The following is a 25,256-nucleotide window of genomic DNA, read 5'->3' on the forward strand; positions in this document are numbered from 1 at the left end:
AACTTGTTTTTAAGACTTTGCAATCTTTTTTAGACCAAACCAAATACGAGTGTTCAGAGTCTTAAGAAGAATCAGGGATTTGAACACAAGGCACTCAGGAAAGAATTTGATTCCTGTGCCAATTCCTGACCAGATTTGGTAGTGAAACACCTTTGTGGTTACTTGCTAATTTTTAGAAGATTATACTTGGATGGGAATCTGCTTTCAGCTTGCTAGTTTATATATTCCATGATTGGGAGTTTAAGATCATGATTTAGACTGCCTTGCATTTTTATAATTTATTTTATTTTGGGGCTGTGCTGAGTCTTTGTTGCTGCGAGAGGACTTTCTCTAGCTGTGGCCAGCGGGGACTACTCTCTAGTTGCAGTGGCTTTTCTTGTTGTGAAGCACAGGCTCTAGGCGGACTGGCTTCAGTAGCTGCTACTCTATGGGGCTCAGTAGTTGAGACTCATGGGCTTAGTTGCTCCGTGGCACGTGGAATCTTCCTGGACCAGGGATCGAACCCATGTCCCCTGCATCAGCAGGCAAATTCTTTGGACCACCAGGGAAGCCCCAAGTCTGCCTTGCATTTTTAATGGAATCGGAGGTATCCCTGGAAGGTTCAAGGTCTGGCAGCGCGGGTCCCCTCTGTGCAACAACCACAGCTGGTTATCAGATGTGCTTGCCTTACAACCATGAGAGTAACAGAGCTTGTTGTAGAAGATTTGTAAAGTGTAGGAAAATATCAGGACAGAAATTGCCCATAATTCCACTCTGGTTGGTTTTTGATAGTTTTCTTTTTGGGCTCTTTTTTTTCGCTCAGCCTCACTTATGTGAACATATTTTAGAAAGCAAAATCAAGATTGTATTGAATATATAGTTTATATACTGAACAAAGAGGTGTGTGGCTTTCTCTATCAACGTAAGCATTTCTCCATGTCACTAACTGCTTCAAACATGTTGTTTTGCAAGATAGTCCAGTGAAGAGTTAAATAAACTATTTTCCTAGTATTGGGACACTTAAGTTCTTTAAATATATTATACGTCCCAAGCAGTTAAAATTTTCATATATAAATTTATACTTTGATTTGGTATAGCTAATAAAACTAGAATTGCCAAGTTGAATATTAAAAATGTGAACTCAACAAGAGGAGAAATAAACTTATTCTATATCACTTTTATTATTTGGATTGAGGTTTTTTTATTTAATTTCCCCCTTTCCTTTTTTTTTTTTTTTTTTTTTTGATAAATTGTCTTGCTAAGTGACTTTTAAATCCCCCTTAGCTTTTCTGTTGTATTACAATAGTCCCTTTGAGGAACTAGTCTTCAGATTATTTGTCTTAAGGATTTTGAATCAAAATAACCATGTCTACACAAACATGTCCAATTCAACTGGACCATAAAATTCAATTAACTGGTATTTGCCTGTGTTCCTAGCAAAGGAGCAGAGAAGATTTGAAAATACACTGAGCCCAGGAGAACCTGCCCAATGTCATTTAATTCAGTGTATAGTTTCATCTTCATGGTTATTAGTTGGCAGCAAGTTCTAACTCAACACAAGATGATCTCTTTGAAGCATTTTAAAGGAGCAACAGTGCATAGAGGCTCCTTCAGATTTCATTTGCCCTTTGCAGCCAGAGGAAAAGCAACCTCATTGGGTTTGGGTTTATTTTCCTCTGAATGTAAAGCTGGGGTGAAAAGAAAAATGAAAGGAGGGGTGATGGGTGTTAGGAGTGGATTGGGGGTGAGTCCAAGTCTCCAGTTCCTGATGCTCAATCTCTGGGTCAGGAAGACTCCCCTGGAGGAGGAAATGGCAACCCACTCCTGTGTTCTTGCCTGGAGAATCCCATGGACAGAGGAGCCTGGCGGGCTACAGTCCATGGGGTCGCAGAGTTGGACATGACTGAATCGACTTAGCATGCACGCACAAGTCCCTAGTTCCCGACGATGCTCACGTGTAAGTTAAATGCCTCCTTGGAGGAAGTTAATGAACCTCGCATCTGTGCTGACCCTGGTGTTTTGGTCTTTTTTGCCCACTTGTCCAGCCTCGCTGGGCTGCGAGGCTTCCTGAGTTCTCCTGAGTTCTTCTCCTGAGTCACCGCTTTGTGATGTGCAGGCATCCCACTATTTCTGCTGTTTCCATCTTCGAGTCCCCTCCACCTTGGGCTTCCTCTAACCTCTGTCCATTCTCAGAGCCGCTGTTCAGATTCGTCTTCCTCAGTGTTCCGGACCTTTGACTTCACCTGCTGCATTCCATTCAGATGATCTCAGAGATGTGAGTGCTGCCAACTTTTGGACTCCTTCCTCACCTTGGTCACCGTGGTTTCCATCGATTTTATTTCTAGAGCGTCTTTCTCATTGTCGTTACTGCCCAGTTAGTTTTTCTAAATCACAGTTCCAACTGTGTGACACTAGCTGTGCTCCAAAGCCTCTGATGGTTCCCTGCAGCCTCCAGAACTCATACGAAGTTCTTTTTTCTTGAAAAAGAAAAAAAAGGTTTCATGAGATATCATCCACACATCATGCAGGTGACCCATTTAAAGTATACATGTTTTTGGTTTTTAGTTTATTCACAGAAATGTACAACCATCAGCACAGTCGATTTTAGGACATGTTTGTATCATGGCAAAGAACCCCCATACCTGCTAGCAGCCTCTCTCTCCAGCTCTCTGGGTCTGAGTAATTGCTAGTCCATTTTTCTGTCCTTATAGACTTGCCTGTTCCCGATGTAATCAAATAATATGTCAACACACCAGTGTACGAGGGTCCAGTTTCTTTCTTTGTTAAACTCTTGTCGGTCTTTTTGATTATAGCCATTCTAGTGAGTGTGATGGAGAGGGCACTGGTGCCTCTTGCGCCAGCAATTTTCTTGCCTAGAAAATCCCATGGATGGAGGAGCCTGGTAGGCTGTAGTCCATGGGGTCACGAAGAGTCGGACACGACTGAGCAACTTCACTTTCACTTTTCACTTTCATGCACTGGAGAAGGAAATGGCAACCCACTCCAGTGTTCTTGCCTGGAGAATCCCAGGGACGGGGGAGCCTGGTGGGCTGCCGTCTATGGAGTTGCACAGAGTCGGACAGGACTGAAGCAACTTAGCAGCAGCAGCAGCAGCAGCAGTGAGTGTGAATTGGTATCTCATTGTGGTTTTGTTTGCAGTTTCCTAATGGCTCATAACCTTGAGCATCTTTTCATGTGTCTGTTTGTGTTGTCCTCCTTAGAGCAATGTCCATTCAGATCCTCCATCATTTTAAAAATATATTTATTATCTTTGTTGTGGTGCATGGACTTTCCAGTTGTGGTGTGCAGGCTTTCTAGCTGTGGCCCAAGAGTGAGATGTTAGTTCCCTGACCAGGAACTGAACCCAGGCTGTGGGAATAAAAGAACTGAGTCTTAACCACACGACCACCAGGGAATCCAGATCCCTTTTTTCTTTAATTGGGTTATTTGTTACAGTGTTCTTAAGATGTCATTAAGGTCCCTTCATACTCTGGCCTCCAATGTAATATGTCTTGTCTCATCTCTAGTTATCACTTCTGTCCCTTCCTGCTCCCGGTCTCCTCAAGCTGACTCTGAGCCTGTGCCTGCCTGAAGTCACATCAGCCGTGTCTGACTCTGTGCAACCCCATGGACTCTAGCCCACCAGGCTCCTCTATCCATGGGATCCTCCAGGCAAGAATACTGGAGTGGGTTGCCATTTCCTTCTCCAGGGGATCTTCCCTACCCAGGGATAGAACCCTCATCTCTTAAGTCTTGTGCGTTGGCAGGGCGAGTTCTGTACCACTAGCACCACCTGGGAAGCCCCAAAGCTATAAAGAACTGACTAATGCCCCCTAAGTGCCCCGTTCCTGCCTCCCCCATACCGCCCCTCTGCAGGACTGCCTTCGTCTGCTCATCCTCAGGTCGGGCTGCCCCCTCGAATCTCCCATCATTTCAGAGGCTAACTCAGACGTTACCTGAGGTCAGCTATATTGAAGTGACCCCACTTCTTCCCTTCGGTGTGTTTACCACCCAAGACTGAGATCCCCAAGGGTAAGGACAGTATCCAACTCTATCCCCAGGGGCTTAGCACAATTAACATGGAGCTAGAACTTGGTAAATATTTGTTGAATGAACCAGGAAGTTTGGGGAAAACACTCACCCCCCCCAATCATCCACTCATTTAGGATACTGGTAAACGTTTTCCCATCATTTTTGCTTTGGGTGATGATATATTCCTCCAAAAATTCTGATGTAACAAAAAGAAGCAAATAAGGAATGGAAGTGATAACCAAAGAAGGTTGCCTGCATTGTACACTTACCTGGGGTCTGATCTTCACTCCATCCAGCTTTTATCCTTATTGATGACTTTTCTCTGTAAATCCAAGACACACAGAGGCTTATCAGGCAGCTGTTCCACATGCCCTGTCCTTGATTTCTCTTTGAGGTGAAGGTCCAACAAGGACTGTCTGCTAAGAGAGGTGACAGCTTGCCACATGATCTCTTGCTTGGCCTCCAGGTCTAAACTGCCTCTTTAAGAATATCAAGTCCGCTGTGTTGGTGTCTTCACCAATGTCATAAAAAGAAAAAAAAAAGTTCAGGCACCAAAGCTGAAGAGCAATACATTCACCTTTTAAATGTTTTAAGTAGACCTTACATTTGTGATATTTCTCCATCCCGATGATGTTTCCTCCATCCAGATGATGCCTTCCTGTTGTTAGAATTTGGACTTCTATTTTTATTTCAAAAAATTGTTTTCAGCCACACTGCACAGGTACAGGAGGATCTTAGTTCCCTGACCAGGGATGGAACCCATGCCTCCTGCGGTGGAAGCGCCAGGGAAGTCCCAGCATTTGGATTTTTAGAAAGGAGAGGAGCTGGTGGCACAGCCAAGCAAGGTCAGAATCGACAGATCCACCTAGAAGTTTGACTGTCCTTGAGGGGGCCCCAGGTGATAGTCATCTGCTGCCCCCAGCAGCTGGTGCTGAGAAATGACGCAGCTGAGACCTCAGCTCCCCGGGGAGCCCAGGCTGGTGCACACATTTTGGAAGCTTGAATGTTGACCACTCATTTCATGAGGCCAGCAGAGCAGCCCGCAGAGCTGGCTTTCTCCCTGATTTTGCACAACTAAGGGACTCTGCAGGGTTGGGGGTGGGGGGAAGCGGGGATAGATAGATAGGGGCGGGGAGCAAAAGAATGCAGAGCTGCTCTGACCCCTTGGCTATGAGGACTCTGGAGGGACAACAGGCACCAGCAACATTTCACACGCACCAGAGGGACTGTAATTGAAGCAATTTGTGAACCAAAGTGAAGGCTCCTCTAGGGAAGATAAAAGGTTAGGAGGCTGCTCAGTGGCTCTCTCTGGGAATCAGCTCCTAGGCGTCTCGAAAAGGCGCGCATCACTGCTGTTCCCAAGCGGACGTATGGCTAGGCTGGGTGTTCGCGGAAATATACGGGGTAAGTATACGGGGTAAGTCGGCTCTAGAGAGAGGCAGAAGATGGTTTTATCAACGAGGTCTGATCGCCGGCAGTGGTGCGCCTTAACCTTGCTCAGTGCAGGTCTGATATGGTGCGTGGCGCCCCCTCGCGGCCAGAGGGAGCAACGACGTGTCATCCCTGCCTGCCTGTCGGTGCTTTTTGGATTTTTTTGTTTGTTTGTTTTGATAATTCTGTTCCCCTCCTCCCTCCTCTTTTTCTGTGCCCACTCTGGTCAACCCAAGTCCCCCACCTTTCTCCCTGGCCCTGGAGCAGGGATGAGCAAGAGGTTCACTGTCTGAAGAAAAAGTAAAACCTATCTTTTGTTTACTTAGAGGGAGAGCCTGTGCTAATGGGGTCAGACAGGCAAGGCATGAAGTGATAAAGAGGAAAAGGATGAAAAAAAGGGAAACAAACCCCAGGGGACCTAAACGGACCTGTGCTAACAGAAAATTAAGATGGGAAATAATGTGTCACAATCGTAAGAACCCTCCAACTTATCACTTATCCTGTGTCTTTATACAGAATAAATCTGAAATTGCATTGAAAAAAAGATTTTACAAATGTAGGGCTGCTTGAAAATTTCTGAGTTTTAAATATCGGCTCTGACTGATTTTCATGCTGTGTGTCTGTTAGCTAACTTCTACCATTAAAAAAAAAAGTAATGTTCAAATATTTGGGTTTTTTCTTTTTTTTAAGTTGCCTTGATTAAGTGTTGAAGACACATGTTCGCCTTGTAACAGCCCTTCTCAAAGGGTTCAGGAAACAAGACAACTGAGGGTTGCCAACCCCAGATCAGCGCAGTGCGTGTGTGAAGCAGATGGTGAAAATACAAAATACTATAAGTGCTAAAAGGGAACAGCATTTTTGCACCTCATCAGCCTCTAAACAAACATAAGGATACAGAACACAGTGTGTGTGTGTGTGTGTGTGTGTGTGTGTGTGTGTGTGTGTGTGTGTTTAATGGCGGTAGAATTTAATGTCTTTCTTTAAGTAATATTAAAAAGCTGAGCTACAGAAGTAAATCGGTGCCAGGAATGAAGTAACGGTTTAGATAAAATGCTGCTGACTCTGGTCTTATTCATCCCAGGAACTCTGAAACCCTCCCCGGGTCTCCGCAGAGCCTTACTGACCACGAACAGAGGCCAGCTACGGGGAGGGTTCCTCTCCTTTAAAGCGAAACACATGACTCGCGAGCGCGGTGCCAAGTCCCCGGAGCGCAGGGAGGGCGGGCCAGCCCCCAGCCCCCGGGCCCGCCGGCCCGGATGGGTGGGTGGGTGGAGGGCTGGGTGGGTCCTCGTATAATTAGCCAGGGAAAGGCAGCCTCAGTCCGCTTCTTGCTGCAGCTCCGAGGGCACCTCTGGTTTTCCCTGATCTTCCGAGGGTGGCCTGGCTCTCAGCTCTTTGCTGATCCCAGCGTAGGCTGCGGTGGGGGGCCGCTGACAAGACCCCCTGCGGCTCCGGCCACCCGCCCTAGGAGGTCGAGGCTCGCCGCTCTCTCCGCTCCAAGGTGCGCTGTGCGATGATGCTGGGCGTCCTCACGATCACAGGTAAGGAGGAGGCTGGGTCTGCTGTATATTCTGCCTCCGTGGCAGGTGGAGGACCCTGACCTTGGCCTGGGGTGGGGATGAAGGGTGGTGCTGGGCAACTGGCTCGACGCACCCTGATGAACCCCTACTTCTCTCGCTGTGCTGACTTTTGATCCGAAGAGCATTCTTTCTTTGGCTCAGCAGGGCCACGCAAACACGTGCAGGAATCTTCCTGATGCCCAGGGGAGACCTGGAATGTTTTTGTGTGTGAATGTAAGGGATTGCACCTCTCGCCTTGGTGGAGGGAAAGGACAGCCCCACCGGAACAGGAGATGCATGTTGGAATGGGGTGAATCTGAACATAGATTGTGACAGCCTAACTGCCCGCTATAGTCATGAGAAAAAAGTGAATTCTTGCGGAGGAATTGCAGTATTTGGCATTTTGACCTGCTTATTAGAACTTTGAATGAAGGATCATCTAGGGGACTACAGTTTAGCTCTGGTTTATGTGGTGGTTTCAATAAGGCCATAGTTACTATAAAATTAGTGACTAACGTAAGCTTGCTTTCTAGAAATCTGGCTGTGAATGTGAATGATAATACATCATAGCCATCTCTAGCAAATAAGTTACAGATATCAAACTTTTGGAATGTACTCAGGACTCCTCTAACTTGTCATTTGATCTTTTCATGCAATTATACTGTAGCTTCAGTCCTTAGGAATTTGCTTGTTTGCTCCCCCTTTCTGCTTTCTCCCCTCATCAGAAATCAAACTCCATCTGCTAATTTAGGTTTATAAGATCAGCTCCTCTCTAAATATTTGAGATCATTGCTCTCCAAATAAATGTTTTCTTAAAAGCGCAGTGTAGTATTTCTAAGACTTAAATTTTCTCTCAATGCAATTGCCTCTGCAAAGCCTTCTCCTCCTCTGGAATTTGAAATGAATGTGAAAGTTTAGTGAAACAAAAAATACCTTTCACTTCCTATAGATTAGCTTGTTTACTTTGAGATTTCCTTAACATTCCTTCCCCAAGTTAACTCAGCTAGCCTTTAACTTGTGTGAAAATTTTCCTGATGCCTAAAAAAAACTTTTTAAAATTATTAGACTGTACAACATTTGGAAAAAAAATACAAAATTCATTTTTTTCCAGATCATTAAGTTTTCTGCGAATGACCAGCTATTTAAAGAATATTGATTACAAATCTTCCTCGGTAAAATAACTTGCAGAGGGGGAAAAAAAAAAAAGACAGAGGGCTTCAACCCTGGGTCTGCTGCCTGGGAGTGTGGTTTGTGGGGTGTCACAGCCGGAAGTGGAGTTTCCATGATGATGACTTTTTCTGAGTGCTTTTTGTGTGTAGTACCATCTTTATCATATTCACTATTTGATGAGTTTATCACATGCTGAGTTTCTTATGGGGAAGAAATGTTGTCCTTTTTAGCAAAAATTGAGTTCATCAACTTGGTATGCTGGTGAAGTGAAAGTCACTCAGTCTTGTCCGACTCTTTGTGACCCATGGACTGTAGCCCACCAGGCTCCTCTGTCCATGGAATTCTCCAGGCAAGAATACTGGAGTGGGTGTTGCTTGAGGGGGCTTTTAAAAATTGGTTCAGATAATCCTAATGGAATGCTCCTAATGGAATGCCAAATGTTGGAAGGACTGTCTAATTTTTAGAGCAACTTTAGGTAGCTGGGTTGATTGCTTCCTGAGTTTTACTTTTATTACAATGTTGATATGAAGGCTGTGACAAAATATGGTACTTTTTCCTGGTTAAAGTATGCAGAAAATCTTAAACTCCAAAGCTTTAATCAAAACAGCCATTTTATAGTAGAAGTTAAAATTAAAAAGGAATTTTAGCTGTCTTCTTAAAAATAATTTTATTCATTTATTTTTGGCAGTGCTGGGTCTTCCTTGCTGTGATGGCTTGGATTTTCTCTGGTGCGGGCGAGTAGGGGCTACTCTCTGGTTGCGGTGTGCGGGCTTTTCAGTTTGGTAGCGTCTCTTTTTGTGCAGGTCCCGGGCTCTAGAGCACAGACTCAATAGTTGTGGCACACGGGCTTAGTTGCTCCTTGGCCTGTGGGATCTTCCCAGACAGGGATGGAACCCATGTCTCTTGCATTGGCAGGCAGATTCTTTATCACCAAGCCACCAGGGAAGCCCTCTGTCTTTTTTATTTTTTCCCCCTCTGCAAGTTATTTTACCGAGGAAGATTTGTAATCAATATTCTTTAAATAGCTGGTCAGAATCCTGAAAAGCAATGTAGACTTTTTAGCATTCAGCATTGATTGCCTAGCAAAAGGTTTCTTGTCACTTAGGCATTGCTCATTTAAATAATGTAGGAGAGAGTTACTCTTGGCTTCTTTAGTGAGAAGGCCTTAACGTGAGGATGTATTTCAATTTCACAATTAATAGTAATTGGGCAGGATTGATGACATTTTTAATAGGAATTGGACAGGTTTGCTGACATTTTTGTAGAACTGCTTAGGAATGAGTTTTCGTTTTGTAAAGGAGGGGAAAGCTGTCAGCTAATACTGACCAATATTGTCCCCTCCCCAGACCTTGTGCACATACCCTCCTGAAATGAATACGACAAACTCTGAAGCAGGAGATGATTGATTATTCACATCACATGCTATTGCCTTTCCTGAAATCCTTCCCTCACATTGTGTTCGCAGTAGCCTTGGTTTAAAAAAGTAGAAAATAGAGGCCTCCCTGGGGGTCAAGTGGTTAACACTCTGCTCCCAATGCAAGGGGCATGGGTTCGAGCCCTGGTCAGCGAACGTAAGATCCCACTTGCCATGTGGCATGACCAAGAAAATGAAGTAATTAGCCTCCAATTAAAATAAATAAATTTATATTCAAAAAAATACTAGAAAATACATAATTGAACATGACGATGATGAAAGAGGTATCATCTTTCCACGCGTATATCAGTGATATGATAGCAAAAAAAAAGAGACTGTTTTGAATTAGGAAAATATCTTTCCTGTTTTCCCTAACTCACACACATTGTTGAGACTAAATGGAGAATATCATGAGGAATTAAGGCAACAGTATTCTTGATCTCTAAAGCAGAGTGGGAAGACTCCTCCAGTATCACGCCAGTTCTCGATTATTGTTAATGCATATCTTTATGCAAATCATTTTATAGGATTAAAAAAATACCACCCCCACCCCTCCCGCCCACACACACGGGCTGCTTCTCTCTGCCAAGGGACTTGTGAGACATGAAATTAATTACCTCACAACTCTGGCTCAGTAACTGCCTTGTACGGAGTACCCACTCTGGTGGCTATTATCATTATTTCCCACAATAATCCTGCAAAAGGTGGTTACCTAATAATCCCCTTTTTATCATGGAAACTCATTTTCTCTTGGTATTCCCAGCTACTAAGAAGCACAGCTGTGGAGTCATTTATAAAGGACCTCTTCCTCTCATAAAGGATGATACTGGTTTTGTGGTGCGCACAATTTCACACACTGGCTCAGATGTAAAAGGAACCAGGGAATGTCAGTATCCAAGCCTGTATGCTCCTGTACTGGCCTTTCCTTCTCTGAGTTTTAAACCCAGTTACACATCTCCTGGAGGCTTTTGTGGTTGATGAGGATTAGAACGAGGGGAGTTGGTTCGGTGTGTAAGATATAAGGGATGGATTTAGAATGTGGAGAATTCCTGGAGAAATTCCAGGACAATGCTGCAAGTCGTGGGGGAAAGCTAACTAGTTCCAGATGTCACAGCACGCAGTCCTGAAGTGCTCGGGGACTGCACAGAGCTGGTTATACTAAACCAAAAAAAAAAAAAAAACAAATCAATGGTTATAACTGTATTCGAGATGCACTTTTCCTCTGTCAAACACAGTTAAGTTTGGATAAAAACGTTAACATTTTGTAATCTATAATATGACATATTCCTTAAAAGTTTTTTTTTCCTTTTAAACCTCTGAAGTAAAAGAAAATAAGTCATATTTTCATCACATAATCACTGAGTATTTGAAAGAGTAGGAAAAGAAAGTCGGTCCTGCAGATTTTGGACTCACAACTGGTTCTTGCATTTTCTGGAGATTGGGATGGGAGGTATCTGTGTGGGGATTAGGGCAGGGGACTATATCTTTAAACCTTTTGGGATCAGGGACCGTTTGAATCTTGGGAGGTGGGGGATTATATTTTTACAAGAAAAATGTATATTTGCTCATACTCATCATAGACCTCTTGTGAGTGATTTTATAAATTGGGATTGACTGGATATTTATCAGCAGATAAACACAGTTTGGTAGAAGATGACACCAAAATAGGAAAAGCTTTGACAGTTCTCTGCCAAAGTTGAATTTCTATCCAGGAAATGCTTTCAAATTTGGGTTTCTTTTGATATTACTAAAGATACAACTGTTCATATATTTTCAAGTTTATTTCACTTCACTAATGTTCAGTTGCCTTTTCTTTTAAGCCTTGGTAGGGTTTATTAAACTGTTCAAACTATTAAGCAACTCAGATTATTATTGTCATAGATTTGAAGTATTGTCCTATAAAGTAGTAACTGAGGCTAGTTTATACTTTTAAAAATTAAAATGCAGCGGCAGAAGGATGTACTACCAGCTGTCACTTTTCTTCTCCATTTCACTTTCCACACTGTTTTCTTTAAGGAGATCTTTCATTCGTCTTAGAAAAACCTAGCAACAAACAAAAAGCTTACTCAGAGTCTTTGTTTTTATAAGACAACTTTAGAAACTGTACTATCACTTCACCTGGGACCTCCCTTTATCCTTCCTGCATCTATAAAGCTATACATTCACCCTAAGGAAGCTTCTTCTAGGTCATGTGCAGAGGTGTCTCAGACAGTAAAGAATCTGCCTGCAATGCAGAATACCCAGGTTCAATCCCTGGGTTGGGAAGATCCCCAGGAGAAGGAAGTGGCAACCCACTCGAGCATTCTTGCCTGGAGAATCCCATGGACAGAGGACCCTAGTGAGCTACAGTCATGGGGTCACTAAGAGAGTGACTAACACTTTCAAGTGAGTTAAAGCACTTTCTACATCATTTTTTAAATCATCTTTTTCTTTTCCAAGTAATGTTTCCAGCATATTGACACTGTCTCACGAAGACATATGACTAGAATCTTCTCCCAGGAAAGAAGAATAGAGATATTTTATTTTTATGCTGATGTTTACTTAAGAAGCAAGACTTGTATAATGTTGCTTCCCCAAGTGGCTTTAGAGGAAAAACATGTTGACACACACCGTATACCTGGTAAGGCTGTGTTTAGCATGCTGCTGATCAGTGTGTGGACCGTTGTAAGGACTGCGGTCTTTCCTCACCCTTTGAAGTGACTGGGGTGGGACCACTGATGAGCAGGACTGCATGAAGATGAAAGTATCTCCCAATCCTGCCTCCCAGAGCCCTTCCCCATTGACACTGGGACCAACTCCTTTCCCCAACCTTTTGACCATCTTTGATGCCCAGTGAGAATGTGGAGTTTTAGGTGAACTGTAGCATCACCGAATATGTGAGCATCTTTGGGCTTTATGGACATTCAAGAGACTTTCAGTATTAATAGCAGCATTCTGCAAAATGGCTAGATAATTCAGCATTCTGCAGGAGGGACAGTTATGCATTGTATCAGAAAAGCTCAACCTAAAACCAGGTATCCTGTGGAAGGACTTTTTGGGTGCCAGGAAAGTACATTTCCAAATCAATGGTGCTTAGATAATCAAGCTTTTTTGATTTTCCTCTTCCCATCCCATTGGACAAATCTAAAGGCAGACCGTAATTCCATAGGGAGCTGATGTCAAATTAGAGCAGGGGAGGACTTCCCTGGTGGCCCAGGGGTTAAGGATCTGCCTGCCAATGCAGGGGAAACGCTTCGATCCCTGATCCAGAAAGTGCTTCAATCCCTGATTCAGAAAGATCCCATGTGCTGTGGAGCAACTAAGCCCCAGTGCTACAACTACTGAAGCCCGAGCACCTAGAGCCGGGGCTCTGCAACCAGAGAAAGCCAGTGCCCAGTAAGGAAGACCCAGTGCAACCAAAAAATAAATTCGAAAAAATTAGAGCAGAGATTTTGAAGTCATTTAACAGTGAATATATTAATGGGGGAAGAAAGGAATTGTGTTAATGAAATGCTCGTTAGTGTGGTCATGAGTAGATTCTGCCATGCTCTGTCCAAATAGGCAGACACTGGGTCTTTCCTGGAAGCTGCCACCGCCTACCCCCTTGCCCCCATCACAATCTACCTCCTGTCACTCAGCAGCTTCCCTGATTCCCAAGAGCAAACCTGCTGGCTTGGTCCCTTCTCTATGCCACCCCACATTTTTGGGCGATTCTTTTATGTGTGTAACAGCCACCTGGTTTGCTGACCAAGTAAGATCTTTGAACTCACTCAGAACCTGCATGCAGACTAGAAGTGTTTCTCATAGAAACACCTTAGAGGAGCTTTCTGCTAACCACGAACTGGAAGGTGGGTGTGACGTTTGGCAGTCTCCCAACCTCCACCTCTAGCCTGAACCTGGGAAATGTGAGGTGCTGCTGCTGGATACTGTATAGACTTGGGGGCTGGGAAAGCAGGGACGGTGTGCAAGGGAGGTCCACACAGAAAGAAAGGCTTGGTCACCTATGATCCTTCACTTGGTCCAAAATGAGGTAGAAAGATCTAAATCTTTTCATGGTGCAAATAAAAAGAACAAGTAGAGAGCTAACTCCAGAGAAAGCAGTGGCAGCCCACTCCAGTACTCTTGCCTGGAAAATCCCATGGACGGAGGAGCCTGGTGGGCTGCAGTCCATGGGGTCGCTAAGAGTCAGACACAACTGAGCGACTTCACTTTCACTTTTGACTTTCATTCATTTTAGAAGGAAATGGCAACCCACTCCAGTGTTCTTGCCTGGAGAATCCCAGGGACGGGAGATCCTGGTGGGCTGCCGTCTAAGGGGTCGCAGAGTCAGAAATGACTGAAGCGACTTAGCAGCAGCAGCAGCAGCAGCAGCAGCAGCAGCAGCAGAGAGCTAATTCAGAATGCACTTTTTCCCCCTTGAAGTCCTTGTGTCGGGAGTCAAAGAGATAAAAACAGGTGCGATGTGGCATTCGACTTCGCGGAACTTTAAAGAGCAGCTGAACTTGATGTATTGATGGTTTCCATAGCATCTCGTGGTCCTGAAGGTCTAGGAGTGTCTCAAGGCTACCAGTTCTGGAGAGCTGAAGGCTGCTCATGACTGCCCTCTTCTGTTCAAAAGCTCCTTCCTTGGTTTGGACAATGACTTCATACACGAGTGCAATAAGGAAAAATGGAACCAACAGAAATTGTCTAAAAACAAGGAGACATAAAAATGCAACCATTTGAAGACTTAAATAATTTATCCAGAAGGAAATACAGATATTAATAATGATTATCACTGGACATTCCCTCATGGCTCAGATAATGAGCCACCATCCCCTGGTGGTAAAGAGTCTGCCTGCAACGTGGGAGACCCGGGTTTAATCCCTGGTCAGGAAGATCCCTTGGAGAAGGGAATGGCAACCCACTCCAGTATTCTCACCTAGAGAATTCCATGGACTCGGGAGCCTGGCGGGCTTCAGTCTGTGGGGTTGCGAAGAGTCAGACATGACTGAGCGACTAATACTTTCAACAGTTACTGCTGGACATTGTCTTATGGATGTTACTCCCAATTTTCTGTATTTTTAAATCTTCAGCAAATTATATAGATGACTTGGAATTGGTAAAAAGTAATTAAAACTTCTGAGGAAAACAATAAAGCAAAAAAAAAAAAAGCCATTCTAATGGCTTTTGTTTTATTTTTATGTGTTACCCTCCTAACTAGCCTTTTCAGGGAGTCGTTCAGGGCACCCATGTTATAGGTGAGGACGCTGAGGACAAAAACTTCAAGAATTGTGCCCAAGGACCCAGTGCTAGTAAGTGGTGCAGCTCAAATGGAACCACCAGTCTGTCTCCAGAACTTCTGGTCTTTGATCCCCTTCCTTTCTACCTGAATCCTCTTCTTTGAGAGGTGGGAGAAGAATTTGGCGGTTACTTAATCATTGATAAAAATTTGTCTTATAGTATATCGCGTGAGGCAAGGAGCCAGGAGTGTGAACCATTACCCTCTCCATTTTTGTTGTTTTATTTTTATTAGTCATCTGCACTTGTTTATTCTTCTGAGTGTTTAAAACAACTTAGAGAAAGAAACAAAATTAAAAATAGTTCAGGGCACATTATGTACCTTTTACCTAAATTCACTTCTTAACATTTTGTCTCATTTGCTTCATTATTTACTCTTTTCATCTAGTTGGAAAACAAAGAAAAAATTGCATACAGTGGTTTCCCTGGCTCAGTGGTAAAGAATCCACCTGCCAACACAGGAAACACGAGTTCGATCCCTGATCCGGGAGGATCTCACATGCCTTGGAGCAACTCAGGCTGCAAGCCATAACTATTGACCCTGTGCTCTTGAGCCTGGGAGCCACAACTCCTGAAGTTTGCACACCCTAGAGGCTGTGCTTCGTGACAAGAGACACCACCACAGAGAAAAGCCCTCACGGCGACTAGAGAGAGGTTTTCACAGCAATGAAGACCCAGCAAACCAAAAAGAAACAAGCAGCATACAAGGACTTCCCTGGTATTCTAGTGGTTAAGACCCCGAGCTCCCAACGCAGGTGGCCCGGGTTCGATCGCTAGTCAGGGAACTAGATCCCACACGCCACAGCTAAGGATCCCACATGCTTCAACTAAGACCCAGAGCAGCCAGGTAAATAGTTTTTTTTAAAGCAGCATCCAGGTTCCTGTTAAGTATGAGATGTGAAGCTTTCTGAACCATTTGAGAGTAAGTTACACACATCATGGTTCTTCACTCCTAAATGCTTCAGTGCCTATTTCCTAAGAATAGAGATATTTCCTGTAGTAACCATAATACCATTATTAATGTCAGATATTTGCATTGTCACAAGACTTATATAGTCTGCCATTTTTTTCCAATCTTGTCAGTTATTTAATAATGTCCCCTTTAGCGTTACAAGATCCAGCCTCAGGTGTGATGTCCTCATCTCTTTGGCCTCTTTTAATCTGGAACATTTGTGTAGCCTTTGTCTTTTAGATATTGACATGTTCAAAGCATGTAGTCCTCTTCCCGCTTCTAACACCCTCCTTTTGTGTGTGTTTTCTGTTAATTGAATTTAGGTTGTGCATCCTTCGCCACACGTGACATTGTGTCTTCCTGAGGGTATTATAGACAGTGTCCATCTGTCCCTCATAGGTTGATGTTAAGTTGTCCGATTTCTCCATCCTTTCAACTATTAGGCATGTAAATATCCTGCCTAACTCTCCCCACTGCCCCTCCTCCATTTAGCTCCCATTGGTTCTTCCTTTATCCAGTCTTTACCTTGACAAAGTGACGAAATGATGGTCAGGCAATCTTTAATTTTTTTTTATCATTGAAGTAGAGTTGATGTACAAGATGACATAAGTTACAGGTGTGCTCAGGTGATCTTCTGAACCATTATCTGGGTCAGAAGAGTCAGTAGGATATATGTGTTCTTTCTTTTTTTAAACTATGACTGTAACCATGAAAAAAACTGCTTATTATTCTGAAATAGAATTTGAACTGCTGTCCACATCAGACATACAGCAGTAGTTTCTTTAGATGTTCATTTCAGTTCAGTCGCTCAGTCATGTCCAACTCTTTGCGACCCCATGAATTGTAGCACGCCAGGCCTCCCTGTTCATCACCAACTCCCGGAGTTCACCCAAACATGTCCATCGAGTCAGTGATGCCGTCCAGCCATCTCATCCTGTCTTCTTCTCCTCCTGCCCCCAATCCCTCCCAGCATCAGAGTCTTTTCCAATGAGTTAACTCTTCGCATGAGGTGGCCAAAGTATTGGAGTTTCAGCTGCAGCATCAGTCCTTCCAAAGAACACCCAGGACTGATCTCCTTGCAGTCCAAGGGAGACTTAAGAGTCTTCTCCAACACCACAGTTCAAAAGCATCAATTCTTCGGCACTCAGCTTTCTTCACAGTCCAACTCTCACATCCATACATGACCACTGGAAAAACCATAGCCTTGACTAGACGGACCTTTGTTGGTATGTCTAAATACTTCTTCTTATCATAAGTGGCATCTATAAATTATAACACTTACAATTAATGACATATGGAGAATAAGAATTTAAATGCTTTGAAAGTTCACAGGATTTATTTTTCTTTTAGAAAGACTAAATAAATAAATAAATAAACAACAAACTCTGGGGACTTCCCTAGTGGTCCAGTGGCTAAGACTCCATGTTCCTGATGCAGGGGACCCAGGTTTAATCCTTGGTCAGGGAACTTGATCCCACATGCTGAAACTGAGTTTTCAGGCCAAAACTAAAAAGAAAAAAAATATTAAAGACAAACTTTGTTTATTATTTTGTAAAAAATAATAAATAATAATATTTTATATTGTTGTTGTAATATATACAATATATATATTTACAATAATATTGTAAAAAATAATAATAATTTCTTAGAGCAGTCTTAGGTTTGCAGCAGTGATGAGTGGAAAATACAGAGGGTATCTGTACATTCCTTATCCCCCGCCCAAGCATAGTCCCTCCCATTATCAACACCCTTCACCAGAGTGGGACATTTGTTACCATCCTCGGCCTGCTTGGCATCATCATGACCCAGAGTCCCTTGTTTACATTAGAGTTCTCTCTTGGTGTGTACATTCTGTGGGTTTGAACAAATATATGATGAAGTGCATCTGTGTTGGGGTATCATGCAGAATAGTTTCACTGTCCTGAAAAAGTCCTCTGTCCTCTGCCTGTTCATCCCACCCTCCTCCCCACCTCTGGCAGCACTGATCTTTTTATTGTCTCCACAAATTGGCCTTTCCCAGAATGTCATGCAGTTGGAATTGTACAGTGTGTAGCCTTTTCAGATTGGCCTGTTTCACTTAGTCATATGGTTCCTCCATGTCTTCATTTGCTAGCTCATCGTTAGTGCTGAATAATATTTCATTGCCTGGATATACTAGCTTATTTATCCATTTACTCAATGAAGAACATCTTATCTTGGTTGCTTCCAGGTTTTTGCAGTTAGGAATAAAGCTGCTAGAAATGCCCACCGGCAGGTTCTTGTATGAACGTGGTTACAACTCATACCAAATGTGGGTATGAGTAAATACCAAGGATATTTGGGTAAAAACCAAGAAGCAGGATTGCTAGATCAAATGGTAAGGGCATGTTTAATTTTGCAAGACACTGCCCCACTGTCTTCCAAAGTGGCTGTACCATTTTGCATTTCCCACAACCATTTTTGAAGTCAGTTTATTTCCCTGTAAACCAGTTGGTCTTTTCCATTGAGTTGGCTTTTCATATCAGGTGGCCAAAGCATGGGAAAGATTGAGGGCAGGAGGAGAAGGGGGCAGCAGAGGATGAGATGGTTAGATGGCATTACCAACTCAGTGGACATGAATTTGAGCAAACTCCGGGAGATAGTGAAGGACGAGGAAGCCTGGCATGCTGCAGTCCTAGTCACCGAGTTGGACACAATTTAGCCACTGAACAAACAAAACCAGTTGGAGGGACCAGGTGACTTCTACCTTTCAGCTCTAAGGCTTTATGGTTGGAAGTGATAGCTTGATAATGGGAACCTGCACGAGGTCCTCACTTTTGATTTTAATATTCAGGAAATGAAAGCACTTACCACCAAAGCAGAGACATTGCTTTGCCAACAAAGGCCCGTCTTATCAAGGCTATGGTTTTTCCAGTAGTCATGTATGGATGTGAGAGCTGGACTATAAAGAAAGCTGAGTACAGAAGAATTGATGCTTTGAACTGTGGTGTTGGAGAAGATTCTTGAGAGTCCCTTGGACTGCAAGAAGATCCAATCAGTCCACCCTAAAGGAGATCAGTCCTGAGTGTTCATTGGAAGGACTGATGGTGCAGCTGACAAACTCCCAATCCTTTGGCCACCTGATGCGAAGAGCTGACTCATTTGAAAAGACCCTGATGCTGGGAAAGATTGAGGGCAGGAAGAGAAGGGGACGACAGAAGATGAGATGGTTAGATGGCAGCACCAACTCGATGGACATGAGTTTGGGTAAACTCCGGGAGTTGGTGATGGACAGGGAGGCCTAGCGTGCTGTGGTCCGTGGGGTCGCGAAGAGTCGGACACGACTGAGCGACTGAACTGAACCACCAAACCAACCCATGCAGGGATCCCTGCCACGCCCCGGGCCTCTGTTAGGCAGTGTGGGTTTTGTATCAACTACTGGAAGACGTAGTATGGATAAGAGAGAGGGGTGGTTCGGGAATGCAGCGACAGTGAGGTTTGGGCGCCTCTGGCTGGGGAGATCTGGCGGGTTTTTGGTGTGTGTGCTGGAGTTTGTTTTGAGTGTGCTTGAATTGGAGGAGGGACCCCCGGTGTGGGTGATGGTGGGGGGGTGGCCCCTCGCAGGCTGGCGAGGGGGCTGCGCCCTCTGTGACGCGCGAGGCGGCCCCGAGGGGGCGCCCTCGTCAGCGGCGCGGCTCGGAGTCGGCAGCCAGTCTCCATCCAGCGATGGGGCAGCCGGGGGCAGACGGCTGGGCCTCCAGGGCCTCTGTCGGCCTGCCCCTGCTGGTCAGTGGCGCGCGCCATGCCCTGGTGGAGCAGCCTCTGCTGTGAGTAGCGCGCGCCCCGCGCCCCCAGTGGCGGTTCGCCCTGCGTCCAGAGGGCAGGATCGCGTGGAGCGCCCCGTAACGGGGCGGTTAGAGCGGTGTGTGGGTTTCCATCCTTCCTCTTTGCTCTGATCAAACCGCTGACCCGGGAGCGCGCGTTGGTGGTGGTGAAAGGGGTGGTGTTAGGAAGGGACATCCCAGGATGCCTGCATGCCCAGGGCTACAGAACCATCTTCTGGGCTCCACTGGGTTTGCCAAGGCCCCCGAGGGGCAGGGCTTCCCCTGGGGCCTGTGGAACAGGCGCCCAAACCCTCCTCTCCCACAGCGAGCATCTAAATTGGAGAGTGAAAAACAACCTCAGCGTGAGGGAGGCCCCAGGCTGCAGGTTGCTTCTTGCCAGAAAGGGGCACCTCCGGGAAGACAACTCATAGAAGAAATGGTGGTCAAGGTTGGGGTAAAGATTGTGCAGCGTGGGGTCCCCTGGGAAGGTCTTTGTCTGGGAGGTGGGTGGGAGGCGAGGTAGAAAACAGTACAGGTCCCCCCTCCAAAAAAATCACAAGTTGCCCGTACTGGAGAGCCCAGAGGCAAGCTGAGCGAACCTGGGGGTGCTGAACAGGATGGAAGGGGCCTTGCCACTTGGGCTGCGGCATGTGCCGTGATGGCCAAGAAATACCAAACGAGCTTGTGAAAATGGATCTAGGTCTCACTTCCAGTTGAGTGGGCAGCCACGTGGTCACACGTGGTATGTGTCTGGTTCCAGACCTCTGAATTGCAAGCCTGAGATCAAAGTTGGCTTATTTTTTACTGGAATATAGTTGATTTACAATGTTGTGTTGGTTTCAGGTGTACAGCAAAGCAAGTCAGTTACACATACATGTATCCAATAAAATTTTTTTTTAATTGGCTTATGTGTTAGAACATAATTGAAGCCTTGGCTGGCAGGCTAGGTAGTTTAGATTATCCTATAGGTCCTGGAATCCTTAGGGAATTTTGAAACCTTACCTTCCTGATGTGATCACAGGGGGGTAGTGGAATGGGGCCTCTCTGTAAGGACTGTACAGGTCCAGCTGGAGCGGAAGGCAAGTGGAGTTGGGTTTGTCCAGCCTTGTGCAGAAAGCAGAGAGGTACCATCTGGGTCCGCAGGGGCCCTTCCCAATCTGGAAGATTGTTCTAACAGTAGTAGTTCCTAGGATCAGTTAGGTCAAAAGAGACTGCAGACCTGTTAGGATTTTAAAAAATTTCCTGTGATCCTAAATACTCTTCTTTTTACTGGGTCCAGCCATATATCACTCTAACAAGAACATGTGAACATTTCTAGGCTATAACAGAACCTTCAATAGCGATTTTGTTCTGCCAGTTGGCTGCTGTTCTTCTTTGCCTCCCAAGTTTTAACTGTAAACATTCCAATCATCCCAGAGTTTTATAAGAAGTGTTTTGGATTGAAATGCAGATTAGAAGCATGGAGTGGGGAAGTAGGGCAGAAATGATGTGTATAACACCTGCTGTCTCCCACTTTGTTAGCAGAGTGTCTCTACATTTTTTAGTGGTTTCTGGAGAGGTTAGTTAATAAGTATTTTTACCTCACACTTGCTGGCAGGAAAGTTATATGTGTATGTGTTGCTAGTAAAATTATAGTAGAATAGAGTTTATTATTGGGGTTTGACTTTTTTCTCCAGTATATTTCCAGTGATACCATCCACCTTTAAAAAAAAGAAGGTCACATCTCTTGTGTTGCATTCAAAGCATTTGCAGAAAGTTCTCTTGTGAGTATGCTTTTATAATTGGGAAAAATTGTATAGTAGTTTATGGAAATCCACTTAACTTCAAGAATTTTTAGACTTTAAGAGCTGATTTATAATAGGAACAAATGAAAACTTAGAGCATTTTCTTCTTATTTCATAAAATTATACATACTTTTTAAAAAATAATGAAGAGAGAGTGTTCCTAGAAGATTCTGACTTAAAAGAATGTCAGGGTTGGGTAGGTTGGACAGTCTGTCACATATGTCTGGATTTTTCTTTCTCTTGGGATATTTGCCTCAATATTTAATGTGGGCTGTAATTTTTCCTTTATTGTTTATAAAATCTAAAGTTGGTCACCAATGTGTATTTTCAAGTGATTTTTTATCACCAAGGGAGCTTCCCCCAAATTTATTTATGAAAAAATTTTAAGGTATTATAATTAACATTTACCATCTTGCCTAATCATAACCTCCATCCCTCCACCCATTCATGAATCCATCTTTTTTTAAAATTATTTATTTATTTATTGGGTCTTCTTTGATGCATCAGCTTTTCTCGAGTTGCAGCAAGTGGGGGCTATTCTATAGTGCATGGGCTTCTCATTGTGGTGGCTTCTTTTGTTATGGAGCACGGGCTCCAGGGCGCACGGGCTTCAGTAGTTGAGGTTCCAGGGCTCCACAGTTGCAGTTCCCAGGCTCTAGAGTACAGACTGAATAGTTGAGGCACATGGGCTTGATTGCTCCGTGGCCTGTGGGCTGTTCCCGAACCAGGGATCAAACCTGTGTCTCCTGCACTGGCAGGCAGATTCTTTACCCCTGAGCCCCAGGGAAACCCGCATCTTACTTCTTTTTTATGTGTTTTAAAGTAAGTTGCAGGTATCAGTATGCTTTACTCCTGAACACTTCAAGTATGCATGTCATTAACTAGAGTTTAGGATTTGTTTGTTAAAGTGATTCTTTTTCTTAAGAAAAAGAAAAGGAAAAACTACCCTTTAAGAAGAGCACTTGAAATTAATCAAACTCATTTCTCTTCCTAAAATGTCTATTTAAAATGTTCGGTTTGGGGAGTTCCCTGGTAGCCTAGAGGTTGGGATTCAGGCTTTCCTTGCCTTGGCCTAGGTTCAGTACCTGTTCGGGGAACTGAGATCCTGCCTGCGTGGTGCAGCGCCCCCCACAAAAAAAATTTTTAATAGTTAAGATGTTCATTTTGGTTTTATTTATGTTTTTCTAATGCTGCTTTAGATTCTGACTGATATCAATGAGAAAAAAGTGAGAATTGCCTGATTCTCAAAACTCTTACAGAGACAACCGAGGCACTGTCACAAGGCCCCACCCACCCCTATGGCGCGCGGTTACGGCTAGAGCACCTCCTTGGTATCTCTCCTTCCTCTCGGCAGAAGCAGCAGCCCAGATGATCAGGGCTGCGATCATTATCTGGGACTATCCAAAAAACCTGGTCATGTTAGAAAAGAAAAAGCAAGGGGAAAAGAACCTGTTGTGGGTAAGGTGTGTGCGGGCGTGTGTGCTTAGTCACAAAGTTGTGTCCTCGCACTCTTTGCAACCCCATGGACTGTAGCCCACCAGGCTCCTCTGTCCATGGAATTTTCCAGGCAAGAATACTGGAATGGGTTGCCACTTCCTTCTCCAGGGGATCTTCCCAACCCAGGGATCGAACCCAGGTCTCCCGCACTGCAGGCAAATTCTCTACCAGCTGAGTTACCCGGGAAGCCCCTAGGGTATAGCACATATGGCACAGTATAAAGCATGTTCGAAAAGGACTGTGGTCTTTAGTTGGGTGGTGCTTAGGACAGTTTTTCATGGAACTTTCTAGGCTTCACTTTCAAAATCAAACCCAATAAATACTCTGATGGAAATTTGTAGACATAAGTTAGTAATATTTCACATAAAGAATAAAATTATTTTCATGGAAAAATAAGATGATGTAAATTGGATGATGGATTTGGAGATGCAAATTGTTTCTGTATTTCCAAAGAATTTCTGTATTTCAAATACTTATTGCTATGTTCCAAGCACTGGTATCTAAACTGGTAAATTGTTACAACATTATTGGGACCTTTTTGTGTGTCAGTTTTAATTGACGTTTTTATTTATTACAGAAAGCAATCAGTTCAGTTCAGTTGCTCAGCTGTGTCTGACTCTTAGCGACCCCATGGACCGAAGCACGCCAGGCTTCCGTGTCCTTCACCATCTCCCAGAGCATGCTCAAACTCATGTCCATTGAGTCAGTGATATCATCCAGCCATCTCATCCTCTGTCTTCCTCTTCTCCTCCTGCCTTCAATTTTTCCCAGCATCAGGGTCTTTTCCAATGAGTCAGTTCTTCACAAAGTATTGGAGCTTCAGCTTCAGCATGAGTCCTTCCAATAAATATTCAGGATGGATTTCCTTTAGGATGGACTGGTTAGATCTCCTTGCAGTCCAAGGGACTGTCAAGAGTCTTCTGCAACACCACAGTTAAAAGCATCAATTCTTCAGCACTCATTTTTCTTTATAGTCCAACTCTCACATCCATATGTGACTACTAGAAAAACCATAGCTTTGACTAGATGGACCTTTGTTGGCAAAGTAATGTCTTTGCTTTTTAATAAGCTGTCTAGATTGGTCATAGCTTTTCTTCCAAGGAGCAAGCATCTTTTAATTTCATGGCTGCAGTCACCATCTGCAGTGATTTTGGAGGCCCCCCCCCCCAAAAAAATAAAGTAATACTAACTAGAAAAGCAAACAATAGCAATACTAAGTAGGAAATTTTAAAAATTTGGACAAGTAAAACTAAAGTATATTACATGTTCATCCTCCAGAAGTCATATGTGAACGGTGTGTGTGTGTGTGAGAGAGACAGAGTTTTTAAACCAAAGTGAGGTCATAGTATATAGACTGTTTGGTAGCCTGTTTTCTTTTTCAGTCAGAATTTCTACCCTTTCATTTCAGTTCATTTTGGTAAAAATGCGTCGCCTCTAATCTCAAATCATTCTCCCAGGAAGATCCAGAAGTGTCACTGAGCTGACTTGCTCTAACAAATATCCAACTGAGGTCCACGCCTGGCATCTCTGGTTGTTAGGTTTCTTAATTTTTTAGATTTAGCACATCCCACCCTTTATTAAATCGCATTGACTAGCTTCTTTAACCCCCAACAAGTTTTAGAATATAAACCTACAGAAAAAATAGAATAAGCACCCCTATACATGTGACCAAAGTCACCATTCACTGATTTTTATCTCATGCTCTTTCTTCCTCTCTCTCCTCTTCTCCCTACCCCCTCATTCTCTCTCCTTAGTCTATTTGAAAGTTATTTGTAGACATCCATTTGTATTTATGTTTGATTTTTGTCTTTTGCGACATTGATACTTCAGTCCAGGCTAGTTATTTTATAGAATGTTCTTCATTGTGGGCTGCTGTCTGACTATTTTCACATGATTTTGTTCTGTTAAACACTTTTGTCAGGAGTACTATGTAGGTGACTTACTGGCCTTCTCAGTGCCTCATATCAGGAAGCATGACAACAGTCATGCTTTTATCCTGTTATTGGGGATGTTAATTCTGATGGCTTGGTTATGGCAGTGCCTGGAAGATTTCTCCATTGTAAAGGAAGTTGTTCCTTTTGAAATGAAGTCACCTGTGTGTTGATACTCTAAAACTGTAGGTGTGCTGACAACGTTTCACCCAAAAGTTTTCGCATCTTTCGATCCTTGACTGAATGAGTCTTTTTTCCCTAAGTCTGTTGACAAACAGCCAACTGGGCATTCTCAAATAAGGTAACCGCTTAAGCTGTAGCCAATCAAATAGTTTCCTTGCTTTGGTTTCAAACTTCATCTGTAAAAATGGTTCCCCTATTGTCTTTTTTAAAAACATTTTTTAGTTATTTATTTGGTGTGCCTGATCTTAGTTGTGGCATGCAAGGTCTTCTTTGGGTCATGCAC

The 25,256-nt window shown here is 43.8% G+C and overlaps 1 protein-coding gene across 2 annotated transcripts in view; it reads left to right on the forward strand.

The window, feature by feature from the left end:
* The window catches only part of AKAP12 (A-kinase anchoring protein 12), a 108,791-nt gene that overhangs the window by 75,566 nt on the left and 7,969 nt on the right, over positions 1-25,256 (forward strand). Inside the window, exon 1 of one of the 2 annotated variants that reach the window (XM_052645747.1) lies at positions 6,850-6,983. The exons of the other annotated variant lie outside the window; for it this stretch is intronic. Within the exon in view, the coding sequence (XP_052501707.1) occupies positions 6,956-6,983 (28 nt within the window). The 5' untranslated portion in view covers positions 6,850-6,955. Of the gene's footprint in view, positions 1-6,849; positions 6,984-25,256 lie in introns of those variants that run through there. 2 annotated transcript variants of the gene reach the window in all.

Source organism: Budorcas taxicolor, chromosome 9, assembly GCF_023091745.1.
Source record: "Budorcas taxicolor isolate Tak-1 chromosome 9, Takin1.1, whole genome shotgun sequence".
NCBI classification, from domain to species: domain Eukaryota; kingdom Metazoa; phylum Chordata; class Mammalia; order Artiodactyla; family Bovidae; genus Budorcas; species Budorcas taxicolor.